General features: G+C 46.0%; 1 protein-coding gene across 2 annotated transcripts in view; it reads left to right on the top strand.

Moving 5' to 3' along the window:
• The first annotated feature begins 5,804 nt into the window (after positions 1–5,804).
• Positions 5,805–14,213, top strand: part of STUM (stum, mechanosensory transduction mediator homolog) — a 51,533-nt gene continuing 43,124 nt past the window's right edge. The window contains exon 1 of one of the 2 annotated variants that reach the window (XM_088799128.1): positions 5,805–6,235. In XM_088799128.1, coding sequence (XP_088655254.1) covers positions 6,043–6,235 — 193 coding nt within the window. In that variant the 5' untranslated portion in view covers positions 5,805–6,042. The remainder of the gene's footprint in view (positions 6,236–14,213) is intronic. The other variant, XM_019730905.3, reaches the window with a different exon arrangement.

The raw sequence follows: 14,213 nt of genomic DNA, 5'->3' as shown, positions 1-14,213 counted from the left end.
TCAAGATGGGAGGAACCTGGGTCCCTGATTCTGAGGACAGCAAATGAGCATCACTAGTCTTGATGACTTTGGGGAACTGAGCTACTGCCTTAGTATGAAAGAGAGAGATAAACCAAATATCTCAGGTAAGCCGCTCTGACAGTTGCATCTTCTTAATCTGCAGCCCAAGCATAGTCTAACTCAGTGCTGTCCGATCACACTTTTGGAGATAATGAAAGTGTTCTCTTTGTGCCCTATCCAATATGGTAGCCACAAATGGCCACTGAGCACTTGAAATGTAGCCAGTGCAACCAAGGAACAAATTTAAAGTTTTAATGAATTTTAATTAACTTTTTAAGTAGCCAGAGGTGGCTACCATGTTGAGCGGTGTCCCAGGTGTCCTCTGGACTGCCCAGTTCTCTCTGGTGACAACCCTTTTGCCCTTTAAGTTACTTCCCCATGTAGCGAGGAGGCTGCGGGGCAGGCTCCTCCTTGCCTTCTGGTGTGGTTTGGAATTTGGCCTGTGCTTCGGTGTGCAGGGACCTAGGAATCCTCCGTTCTTAAGAGAATGCAAAGCTGCTCAATTTCAGCTGCCTTTAGATCTCAAAGGCCTTTGCTGGCCGGAATCTCCTGTTCTCTCTCTCTCTCAGTATTCCACAGTTTTCTTGGGCACTTGGTCTGCAGCCGCAGCCTTACCAACTTTAGAAAAGTGTACAACTGTTTGCATAAGACGTGGGACTTGCCAAGGTAAAGCCCTAGTCTCAGTGTCTGCTGTAGGGCTCTTAAAGAGACAGCAGTCGCCTCCCTTGCTTTCTAGAGCTCATCTTAACATGTTTTTCTCAGATCATCAAGACTCTCAATTCAGTGCAGTAATAATTATTCCCCTGGTTTTTTGGTTGGAAGTAAAGGTTTCAGATGAGCGGGCAGCTCTGCGAATGAAGAGAAGGTCCATGCTGGGCCCTGCGAGTGGGTGGCTGACCAGGAGGGGAGGCGAGAGTTATAGGAATTAGACAGAGGTACAGGAAGTCCACCCTGTTGTAGGACCCCAAGCAGGCTGGAATCCACGGCAAGAACTGACGCTTTATGTTCACAGGTTGCAGTCAGGAAGAAAGATCTAGAACAGGGGTGTCCAAACTGTTTTCAACGTTTTTCACCAAGGGCCACATGCGGTAAAATACACAAATAGCCAGCCCACTCACTCGAGGTGAAGTATGTATTGCCTCACTTGGTTTATTTAAGTAAACTAAACATATTCTTGGAATTTGCTGCGGGCCAATAAAAAATGGATCGCGGGCCGCAGTTGGCCCGCGGGCCACAGTTTGGACACCCCTGATCTAGAGGGAAGAGAGACCAACTGTTGGCCCAGCAGCTACTTGGCATCTCTCCCTCAGAGAAGGCTTAAACCTGTTGTAAAGACTTCTGAGTGAGACCCACCCAGGATAGTCTCCCATCGATTAACTTAAAGTCAATTGATTAGGGACTTTAATCACATCTGCAGAATTTCTTCAGCAAAGCTCTTAAATTAATATTGGATTAAATGCCTCAGAGAAGACGCATGGATGTTACAAAATGGCCTCTGCCTCCCTTCTTGAGAAAGTATCACCACCTGTAGCCCACTCTAAATGGAATTCTGGGGACTGTAAATCAGCCATGACAAGTTGATACATCAAAGGCTATCACATTTATAAATTCCTTTTTTTCCTCCATAAGCTAAATTTGAGTTGGGTTTCTATCACCTGAGATGAAAAGGGTCCTGACTCAGTTGCCATTTATTGACTGCCTTACACATATTATCTTACTTAATCCTTACACATACTCAAACGAGATAGGTATTATTTATAATTTTGGAGACTAAGGTTCAGAGAAGTTAAGAAATTCAAAGACACAGAGCTCCAAATAAAGTCTGTCTTTCTACTGCCAATGAGACAATGCCAGTCTTTGCCAAAAGGAGGCATCCCTGTTGGTGTATGAATTCCTTGTACAGTTTGGAAGCTGGTTTTAGCACAATTATTATTATTTTTTTTCAGCTAAAAGAGGTCCAAACTGGAGTACTTTTATTCAGCTGATGACAAAACAAGACCAAGAAACATATTTTATTTTCATGACCCAATGCCTGGCCTGGATATGTTATTTGGCTGATGTAATCAGCTGTGGGATCTGTTTCCCATGTTGTGTTTATGTCTGATTTTTTTTTCCGGGGGGGATTATTTTTTAAAGTTTTAACTTTCATTTGGCAGCCTCTTCCTACCTGAAATAGCTTAGATCGTAAGCTCTCCTTCAAACATCAGCCATGGTCACAATGTCAAATGGATGTGGTATAAACCCCTGGCGAGAGAGATCCAGAAAAGAGAAAGCACAAACAAACAATATCAGGACTGAAAGAGGAGACATCATTACAGGTTTTAAAGACATTAAAAAGATAATCTGAGAATGTTATGAATAATTTTATGCCACCAAATTCAACAACTTAGATGAAGTGGATAAATTCCTTGAAAACAGACGCACCATAGGTGAGACTTTTGTGCTGGAACTCCAGTGAGCTGAACATTTTAAGTGCCAAATCCAGTGGGCCCTTTAGGAATCTTACTCGACCCCTCTATGGCATTTGACACTGCTGATTGCTCCTCCTTAAAATCTTCCTCTACTGGCTTCCATGAAACATCCTTAATGTTTCTCCTTTTAAACCTCTTTCTCCCTCTTCTTTTGTGCTTAATTTACAGTACCCTGTAGTGACTCTCCTGGGCCCTCTATTCTTATTAGTCTGCATTTGTATATAGAGCTTTACCTACCATTTATATGCTGATGGTTCCCAAATCTACAGTCCAAATTGCTTTACTGAGTCCCAAATTGCTTTACTGAGTCCCAAATGGACTAACTATCCAAGTTCTGTCTAGACAATCATCTGTGCCAGTCTACAAGTGCCTGCCACCCCTTGGATGTCCTCAGAACCTGAAACTCAATTTTTCCTCTTTGCTAATAATATCCAGTTTTCTTTTGGGAACTATTCCTCCCGCATTCCCAATCCACGTAGGTCAGGAAGAGTCCCCCTTTCATGGGACCCCACTTTACTCCCCTCCACACTGTTGATTGAGTAGTCTTACCTCAAAACCATATCTCATTATGGTGGTTTTAAAGCCAGGGGCCAAATTCTTCGACATTGCTCCATTGAGAGGTGGGGTGTCCTCCATTTGAATCTAAGCAGGTTTGTGACTGGTTCAGCCAATAGAGTCCATAGAAGTGACACTGTGTGACTTCCAAGGTTAGGGTAGAAAGTCCATACAGCTTCCACTGGTCCTGGTCTGGAGGTCCCCTCTGAGCAAGTTTCCTCTCAGAACCCAACCACCATCTTGTGAAAAGGCCAGGTCACGTGGAGAGGCCATGAGTAAGTGCTCTAGCCAACAGCCCCAGCTGAGTCAGCTTTCACGTTATCCCAGTTCAGGCACCAGCCCTAAGAGTCATTTCGGAAGTGAATCCCCTAGCCCTAGCTGTTCCAGCTGCCACCATTTGAGTCTTCTCAACAGAATCTCCGGACATAATGGAGCTAAGAAGAGCTGCCTCAGCTGTGCTTTGTCCATGTTCCAGACCCACAAAATTTGTGATCGTGACAAAATGGTTGGGCCAAGCCACTAAATTTGGGGTGGTTTGTTACACAGTAAGTAATAGTAACTGGAACACTCATGCCACACCCCGGCTTAAAATGTTCCAGTGATTCTACATTGCCACAAGGATAAAGTCCAAATTCCTTTGCCCTTTATTACCACGTTCCTGCCCACCCCATCAGAGCCATCTCATGTCTCTGTGAACACAAACCCTGGTCCCAGACATATTGTAATTCCTGGAATGTTCCCTACTCTTCTAAGCTGCCATGCCTTTGTACATGCTATTGCTTTGCCTGGATGTCTTTCTGACATCCAGATATTAAGTGACTCATCTGGAAATTGGGAGCTGTCAATCCACTTCCTTCCTTGAAATCCTTTCTTTCAGGCATAATAGTGTTTGTGTGGTCCTTAAACAGTTCAAGTACTCTTCAAAAGAATGTTAAAAAAATGTGGGTTGTTTTCTAGGTATCTGAATGTAACAGTTCTACAGATGGATTCTGGAGCCAGATTGCCTGCATTCAAATCCCAGCTCTATCACTTACTAGTGGGTGACTTTGTGCAAGTTCCTTAACCTCTCTGTGCTCCAATTTCCCCATCTGTAAAATGGGATAATATGTAATACTTCATGGAGTTTTGGTAAGGGTTTAAGGAGTTAAAAGGTGTAAAGTGCTTAGAATGGTGTCTGCAGGGAGTGCTTGGATAAATAAGTGTTTAAAATAAAACATATCTCCTGCAAGTAGTTCATTCTAGTCATTGCTTAAGTTTCACTCAGCATCACGTTCTTTGGGGGGCCTCCCCTGATGCTTCCCTGACTCTAGCTGGCTTCACAGACAGGTCCATATTTTCTCAACACCTTAAGCTTCCCACAGCTACAGCATTTGTCACTGTCTGTAACTCTGTCCTTGGAGTTAGTTATTAGTATCCCTCATCTATGAAATCCTTAAAGTCAGGGTTTTACTCTTTTCTCTCTCCCCAGAAGCTGAGTCACGTTAGGCCTTCAATAAACGCGTATTAAGTTGAGTCTTGCTTTGATTTTACGATCACAGTAACTCAAGCCTAGAAAAGTCTAAATGAGTTCTTCTAAATCACACAGGTGATTATTCGCTGAGTAGAGATTAAAACTTTGAGTCCTGTTCACTTTTGATGGCCAGGCCTAAACTGGTTACTGTGAGTGTGTTTCTGTACGTACAGTTATCGCCACTAATCCCCGCTGACCATCTTCTTTTAAAGTTATTTTATTCGGATACCCATAAAATAATCCATGGTCATTCAGCATCTTTCCTCTAAGTCCTTAGGCTGTTTTAGGGTCATTCAATCACTGTTACTCCTGGAGAAGGGGGATTACTGGGAAGGAAATGGATTTGAATTCTTCCAATTATTCTGACGATTTGCTGAATTTCTGGATAATTCCAATGCATTGAACCCCTCCCTAATGTAAGAGGCAGTTGCTTTCACGCGTTCACTTTTTCCAGGCGTGGAGGTGAGGGCGGCATTATTCAGAAAATCTAATTCAATTATGGGCCTTCTGCTGCCAGCTCAGGCACAGACGGCAGAATCCTCTTGCTTCTACCAACTGCCCCCATTGTCAACACCAGACGGCGCTGTGTCCTCGCTGGCTTTTTAACCACCACGTCGAGGACACAGAAGCTCCAGGTTTTCCTCCAGGACAATTCAGGGGATGGTACCCAGCATCCCTCCTTGCGGGTAGCAGGCGCATTTATTTCCGTTTTTCGTGTGTGTGTGTATGTGTGTGTGTGTGTGTGTGTGTGTAGGGGCGAGTCCCATTTTAACTAGTCTTGCGGAGACCTGTCTCCTGCTTTCAGCTCTTATTACCGAGATCGGTTTTACTCCGTGAAACAAATCCATTTAAATCAGAACGAATTGAAGGCCTACTAGGCACTGGGCGCCGCGCATTTCTTGCTGCATCTCCCGAGCGTACTGTGCATCCTTCAGATTAAAGGACTCAGACGCGAGGCTTTCTCGACAGTGCCAGCCGAGCACACACGCTCTATTCATGGTGCCATGCCGAGTTACCTGTGTAAAGAGGGCGAGGTGTGTCCACCCCTCCCAGTATCTGGACAACCAGCTCCCTCAGCCTTCTTCTACTTTCTTCCTTTCGACCTAATTTGTAAGTGGTATTTTTAGGGGGGTGGGGTGGGGGGCGGAGAGAAGGGCGGGGAAGGGGCCCGGCTGGGAGGGGCGTCGGAGCGCTGTCACCGAGTGTCACACCGCCCTCTCCGCCCCTCCGCCGGGCGTGTGGGAGCGCCGCGGAGCGCGCGGCAGAGGGCCTGGTGCGTGGGGACGCGAGAGTGCGGGTTCCCTGAGAGCCGCGCGGCACCGGAGCACTCTGGCCGCCTGAGCTCGGCGCGGAGCCCAGAGCCCGGAGCCCGCCGCCCCCCGCCCCCTGTGCGCTGGGCCACAGCCCCGGCCGCGGCAGCCAGGCTCCCGGGGAGCGCTCCCCGCCATGGAGCCTTCGCACAAAGATGCCGAGACGGCGGCGGCGGTGGCGGCAGCGGACCCCCGGGGGGCGTCCTCGTCCAGCGGGGTGGTGGTGCAGGTCCGCGAGAAGAAGGGCCCCTTGCGCGCCGCGATCCCCTACATGCCCTTTCCGGTGGCCGTCATCTGCCTCTTCCTCAACACTTTCGTGCCGGGACTGGGTAAGACGCGGCGGCCGCGACCCCTGCGTCCCGGGCCCCGCTGCGGGAAGGTGGACAGGGAGGGGATGGGGGAGACCGTGGGAAAGCGCCCACGGGCGGCAAGCGTGCGGGCCCGCGCTCCCAGTGCCCCATGGCAGGTGGCAGCGGCGCGTGGAGCGGGCGCCCCCGAGAGTGGCGCAGCGCGGAGCTACCCGCCCCGCCTTCACCTTCTCCCACCTGTGAACGAGGTTGTCCCGCTCAGAAGAGCCAGAAACTTTCCTGGGAATACTGGAGCCCGCGGGTGGCGGCGGGGATGGCTCCCTCTGGCCCGGCTAGGCTCCCCTCCAGGCGCCGGGAGATTCTGTCCCTTCTCTCCACCGCGCACCCTCCCGCAAGCCCTTTATTCTGAGGGGCGCGAGGGCCACGCAGAAGGAGTTCTAGGGTCGCGCTTGGCGATGACCAATCCCCGGGCCTAGCTGGGGAAAGGGGGGACAAGCAGAGCTTAGGACACACCCGACAGCCCCGTCTGCTTTCGCGGGGTGCGGACCGTGTGGGGGTGAGAGCGCTTTAGCCGGAGCCTCCTTCACCTCTTTGCAGAGCTCCCGCGATTCCTGCACCAACCCCGCGGGGCGCCAAGGGGATGATATTATAAATTATAAAATCCGATGCTTGTGTGTTTGGACCGCACGTGAGAGGTGGCCAAACTCCCTCCCACCCTTCCGTTACTGAGACAGTAGAGAGCTCGCCCATGGAATTCTGTGTCGGACTCTGGCTGCCTGGAGGGGCTCTAACGGCACCCGTGTCCCAAATTTTAAAGCAAAGACCCATCACAGAGGTAGGGATGCCGAAGTGTGCGTAAGGGAAGGGATGAAAAGTGTTCCTGACCTCCCCTCCTTTATCCCCACTCCCAAATCTCTGTCTGTACCCCTACCCCCACTTCCAGAACCCGCTGTTCTTCGTGCTAATTCCGTGCGAGATGGAGAGGCAGGCACCTCTGTGCTCTCTCTAGGAGAACGCCTGCCCCTGCGCGCCAGAGAGTTGCCAGCGTCTGCCTCCAAGTTCCCAAGAAGGGAGGGCAGCTGGAAGTGGTTTTCTGCTGTACTTTGGCCTTTCTCACGGCCTCGCTCTTAGTCACCTTAGCAGGAGCCTCTGCGGCGCTGACGACCAGGGCCTCACCCACCCACGCAGGACGTGTTCACTTTCCCCTTACTTGTCTTTCTGTCCGGGGGGGCTGCGGTGGCCAGAGCAGCACATCTGTGTGAGCAGGTTTCCCCCTTCTGCAGTGCCCGCCTCCTTCCGTCCTGGTCATCAGGCTGGCTCTTTGCACGTTTCGGCTCTGAGGAGGCTAGCTGATGTTGATTTCGTTGTGTCAGAGATTCCCACCTGCTGGAGTAAAAACACATTCCCTGTCTCTCCCTCTCTCTGGGAATGTGAAGATCAGCAGGATTATCTTGGTTCCACTTTTTTTTCCCTTTTAAGTGGTGAAGTAAATGCCACCCTACCATCTTTTGAGGAAACAAATTGATGCCACCTGACGGGGGCTGCACCAAGTCTGCTGGGTGAGGGAACCACCCCCAGGAAGCAGCAGCTGCCCACCTGTGCACGCCCTCTTGCATCTCACCTCATTAGGCACCTTTTCCACCCTTAGCCCTGCTGCCAGGCCCCTGGCCCCCTGCCCTCCTGACCCCCTACCCTAGGAAACCCAGCTTTCCCCTGTTCACAGTTCCTTTTGTTAGGTCACAATCCTACGAGATTTTTTGTAAGAAATCTTTTTGAGAAGCCAGGACAAAATAAATCAACTACAAAAGTAATACAACAGGTGAGCCATGGGCATACAGACTTCTGAATTTTCAGTGATGGAATGCAGGCATTTTTCCTTGTATTTTGGTTGTTAGTGTAGAACTGACTGGGTGTACAGGACTCCACCTGTCTCTGTACTGAAGAGGATGCCTGATCCTTGGTAGCATTTCTTAGTGAACCAGGGATGCCTGTCTTTCCAGGTTGCTGGGAGGATGGAATGAGATTACATAGTGCTCAGGCGTCTGGCGTATAGCGAGTGCTCCCGATATGGTGAGTCCCTCTTGCTCTTAACTCTTCTGCAGAGCAGACTACTGGTCCCAATTCTGGGGTGCCCTTTGGGACCTTTCTTATGAGAACTTGTTAAGGTCTCTGCCGGCCTTGACCTACAGTAGAGTCCTAGATGACAAAGCAGCCCAGACAAAGCTTGCAAGCCATCTTTCCCTCTCCACCCACTTCTTCAGGTCCTCTTGGCTTATCTGAAGATGCTGTGAAACTGAATATTCATGTCTGGCTTTGCCCTTTGAGGAAATGCAGCCACTTTCAATCCATTCACTCCTTTATTCCACAAACACGGAGTACCCCCCACATACTAGCCACTGAGCATGTGACAATGAATAAATCAGTCAAGATGTCACAGACTTGAGGAAATTTGAGGGACATTGATGCAAACTTTGTTTACATTTGATAAGTGCTATTATGGCAGCAGGAATAGTATTTTGGCAGCAGTAGTATTAGGTTAGACCTTGCTGAGAATATCTATCATGTGAATCCAAGGTCTTCCCATCCTCCCTTCGCTCCTACTCTCTAGAAACTGGGCAGACCACTGGTCCAAAGATCTCTTTTTTCTGGAATCTTCCCTCCCTACAAATCTCTTCATTTGCAAATTGGATGAGAGTGCAAATGTTGGCTGAATGAAGGCGTGAATTTTCTCTGGTATAGGTGTCACAGGTCCATTTAGTCTGCAGGAACTGCCATGGAGAAGCTCAGTCTTTACAATTCCCTGGTGTCTTCTGGATCCAAGCAACAGTGACGTCATGATAACACTCATGCCGTAAGAGAGATGGTTCCTCTCCTGGGGAGTGGATGGGAAGGAGAAGTGATTTATGTCTGCTCTGACTCCTCACTGGAACAATACAAAGCAAATTTTAAAACTGGATGATGGTAAAGAGAGTTGCCCCGAGTCCTTTTCAGTGTTACTCTACTAATAAAGACCACTGCCTGTACCTTCATAGTCCAACAAGCAGAGTATTTATAAGGATATACACAATTACTCATACACGTAATGCAAGTTCATCGTTATGCCCCCAAATGGCCGGAGAGTTTGTCTATTGGTCAGGGGTGAAATTACACTTTCCTGTTTAAAAATTGTATCTATCTTGATCGACTTGGTGAAATGAAAATGCTCATAACTCTGATGGTGGCAGGGAAAGTGGGACAAAGGGCTTCCATGGACTGTTAACCATTCCATGGCACTAATGTTGGCCATTAATTTACTGTGGAATATTCATAAATATTTAATCTACCCCTAATATACCGCCTACTCTTTGACACTCAGCTGAAGTCTTGCTTCTCTGGTAAGATGCCCACAGTCTGGCTGAGCTTCTCTCTCTCTTTCTTCTAGGCCTGAGGCTCTGACTGGTATTCATCATGTCCTACCTTGTGGCATCTTTTTATTAATATTGACTTTTTTTAACTGCTTGTACTATTGACTTTTTGTTACTGTTTCAAGAGTTTATTCTTTGTCTATCTAAATACAAGTTTCTTGAGAACAGTAACCATTTAAAATTTCTCCTTGATATAGTATGTTATTTATGAATGCATATTAACTAGAATTAGACTCCAGGAATAGACATCAGAGACCATCTGGTCCAACAACCTAATTTTATAAATCAGTGAGGCAGGCCTGGGCCTGGAAGTTTATATCCAGGCAAGAACCAAGAAAGTTTATATCCTACTTGGCCATTTTAAGGAAGTTAATTGAGCACATATTTTAGCAAAATATCAGAGTAAATCAAGAAAGAAGATATGAGATCCAGGAAATAATGGCTCCAATACAGGGCAGCTATGACAAGCATCCCCGGGATAAAATTGTTCAGTAGGCCTGGAGAGCAGTCAGTCTTCCACAGAGTGGGAGGATGGAAGGTTCCAGGAAAGTGGTCTTTGAAGATGGTGTGAGGAGGGAACATTCCACAGAACGGAGATTATTACTGGGATACTGCAAGAAATTAAAGTTGTGATTTAAAAAAACGAACAAACCAGAAAGTACGAAAAACAGAAGACGATTACTAATTGCAGTAAAGACAAAAAGCTATGCAAAAGCATTAGAATCCCCAAATGAAGTAACCTACCCAATTAGATGAGGAGGTCTGCAGGTTTCAAAAAGAATAGAAAGAGTCTAAACAGCAAATGGAGTGAGAAAAAATTTGGAGGATATTAGGGATATGGTGTAGAAAGTACATCTTTCTTCCAACAGTGAAAAAGAGAGGTACTCAGCCACTTCAGGAAAAACAAAAAAAATTTCATGAAAGGCATAGTTCTAATATGAAGTAAATAAAAATGTGGCCCGATTTTGAGCAAATGGTGGAATGTGAGAAAGGCTATTTTAAGTGTATAGGGCCTGTCATTGGAACAGCGGTGCACGATATGGTCTCTTAGCTTCTCTTTGACTCTGCAGTGAAGGACATTTGCTTAGTCATACAATATAAATGCTTCTCAGCAGTTTTCATCTTCTAAACCAAACATAGACAAAGCACTGAAGACTGTTTAATAATAGCTATAAAGAAGGATATACAGATTTTCCACCTTGACAATATAAAATGAAAAGCACAGCTTATAGAAGTTGGCAGATGGAAGACCAGAGAGGGAGAATTGTGATAGATTAAATTATTGTTCCCAATTGTTCACTCTCCTCCCATGGCTTGCCATGCTTCCTGTGGGAGGGGAGTATTTCCTTCCCTGCCTGTGGATGTCAGTCTTGGGCATATGACTTGCTTTGGCCAATTGAATGTGAGTGAAAGTGACATAAGCCATGTGCAAACAGACACTTTAAGAAGCATTGTGAGGTTGCGTCATTGTTTTTTTCCCTCTCTCATGAGAATGGCAGGTCTCAGACGGAGGCTGCTCTTCCAGCTGGTTCCCCGAAAAAAAGGACTATCAGAAGCAGAGGGTGACAGGTCATGTGAATGAGAAAGAAGCCTGAGTGGCTGAGATTTTTGTTGTTGTTGTTAATGTTGTTATTTTCCTAGAACAACCCACCAAAATTGACTAACATGGACAGAGTAGGGTAGAGGCATGAATACCCTCCTCATATAAAGAGGGGGATCGAGAGATGCTTCTGTAGCTAATAGACTAAGAAAGATTACCAAGGTAATCAATAGATGAACTGAAATAGTGATATTTGGGGACAATGGGACAATAGCAATGTGCTGGGATAATGTTGGGATGAGAATAGAATGGAAATGAGGGGTGATGTAAGTAAGATAACTCTTATGTATCACAGTAGGAAGTCAATAAATGATGTCTAAAGTTGATAAAACATGAAAAAACAATCTAAGCATACTTTGGAGATTAGAAAAACATCAAAGTAATCCCCCTTCCAGCACATCCATTTTTCTTTGTCTGCTGGCTCATTTCCAGAAGTATATATACATGCTGAAATGGTCTCCCATCTTTTAAAAATAGCCCCACTTGATCCCGCCTCCCTCTCTGGCCGTTGCCCCATTTCTCTGCTCCCCTTTACAGCTCCGTTCCCTGAAAGAGTTGTCTGGATTTGTTATTGCCAATCCCTCTCCTTTCATTTTCTCTTGATGCCACTCTAATCATGCTTTGCCTCCATCACTCACCTAAATTGTACTTTATCAGGATCACCATCACCTCCAGAGTACTAACTTCTCTAGTGTTCAGTTCTCTGTTTTCATCTTCCTGGACTTCTCATTAGCACAGGACCCAATACTCACTCCGCTCTCAAAATGCTGCCTTCACTTGGCTTCTGGAACCACCCTCTCCCAGTTTTCTTTATACCTCAAGTTTCCTTTGCTCTGTTTTCTTTGCTTATCTCATCAACCTCTAAATTTGGGAGTTCCCAGGACACTTGATCTTGATCTCTTTTCCACCTGCACTTGTTTGATGATCATGTTCCATCTCCTGGCTTTAAATTGCATTCTTATGATGATAACTCCCAAATCCAGATCTCTAGCCTTCCCCAGAGTCTTATATTCAATTGACTTCTTAACATCTCCCCTTGGATACCAAAAGGCATCCTGGACTGAGCTTATCCAAAACCAAACTCCTGATTTTCTTCCCCAAACCTGCTTTTCTCTTATCTTTCCCCATCTCAGCAAACGGCATCCTTCCAGAAGCTCAGGCCAAAAACTGGGACTCATCCTTGACTCTCTTTTGCTCACACCCCACGCCCAATCTGTCAGGAAATACTCTTGGCTCTGCTTTCAAGATCTATTCAGTATCTGACCACTTCTCATCATTTGCCTCTACCTCACTGGTCCAAGTCTCCATCTTCTCCTAAATGACTGCAATGGCCTCTTAATATGGTCTGCTTGCCTTTATTTATACCCCTTACAGTCTGTCCTCAACATGGCAACCAGAGTGACCCTTTTAAACACAAGTGAGTTAGATCATGTCACTTTTGAGCTGGAAACCCTCCAATGGCTCCCATGTCATTCACAGTAAAAGTTCAGATTTTTATTTTGACCCACAAGGCCCTACATCAGAACTTTCCAAAAAATAAAAAAATAAAACACGAGCCACACATGTTATCTAAGAATTTCTAGTACCTTATAAAAAATAAAAAGGAACAGGTGAAATTTACAGTATATTTTACTGTAACCCAGTATATCCAAAATATTATCATTCAATGCATATCAATATAAAAATTATGAATGAGGTATTTTATAATCCTGTGTTGTTTGTATTAAATTTTCAAAATCTGGTGTGAATTTTACACTTACCACACATCACAGTTTGGACTAGTCCCACTGACGTGCTCACTAGTCACAGTGGCTGCCATATTGCACAGTCCAACTCCATAGCATCTGCCCCCACCGTGTTTCTGGTTTCATCTTCTATTGCTCTCCCTCTTGCTCACTCTGCTCCAGCCGCGCTGGTCTCTTTGCTGTTTCAGAATATGTCAAAAGTCTTCTCACCTCACGGCTTTTGCGCTTTCTGTTCCTTCTGCCTGGAGTGCTTGTCCTACAGGTTGTCTGTGTGGCTCTCTCATTCACATCCTTAGGTCTTTGCTCAAATGCCACTAACTCACTGAGGCTTTCTATATTAGTTTTCTAGGGCTGTCATAACAAAACACCACAGACGCGGTGGCTTTCACCCCAGAAATGTATTTTCTCACAGTTCTGGAGGCTGGAAGTCCAAAAGCAAGATGCCTGCAGGGTTGGTTTCTCCTGAGGGCTCTCTCTTGGGCTTGTAGATGCTGTCTTCTCCCTCTGTCCTCACATGGTGTCTCAGTGTCTGTCTGTATCCTAATCTCCTCTTCTCAGAGGATACCAGTCATATTGGATTAGAGCCTACCCTGAAGACCTCATTTTAACTTATTCACCTCCTTGAAGACCTTATCTCCAAATACAGCCATATTCTGAGATACTAGGGGTTACGGCTTCAACATAGGAATTTTGAGAGGATAGAATTCAGTCTACAACATTTTCCCAGATGATCTTACTTAAAACTGTGGCTCTCTCCTTCCTGCCCAAACTCCCTGTCTTTCCTTACTTCGTCTTCCTTAAGAGCATTCTCACTATCAATCATACTGTATATTTTACTCTTTTTTCCCTGTTTCCTGTATCCCCCACTTGAATGTGTGCTTCATGAGGGTGGGTTTTTTGTTTTTGTTTTCAGTCTGTCTTGTTTGTTGCTGTATCCCTGTACTCTAGAACAGTGCCTGGTTCATAATAGATGCTCAATAAATATAAGTTGAATGAATGAATGAATGTGCTGAAACCAGAAACAGAAGTGATTGCCTTTGGGAAGGTATACTCAGAGCAGGGAGAGCTGGGATAGGGGGTTATAGTTTTTCATTAAAAGTCCCCTTTTTCTCTATGTAATTTTTATTTTATTTTATTTTTTTTTAATTTTTATTGGGGAAGGGGAACAGGACTTTATTGGAGAACAGTGTGCACTTTCAGGACTTTTTTTCTCCAAGTCAAGTTGTTGTTCTTTCAATCTTAGTTGTGGA

Source organism: Rhinolophus sinicus, chromosome 6, assembly GCF_057876585.1.
Source record: "Rhinolophus sinicus isolate RSI-liver-muscle chromosome 6, RSI-T2T, whole genome shotgun sequence".
NCBI classification, from domain to species: Eukaryota; Metazoa; Chordata; class Mammalia; order Chiroptera; family Rhinolophidae; genus Rhinolophus; species Rhinolophus sinicus.
This window is presented reverse-complemented; position numbering and strand designations above follow the sequence as displayed.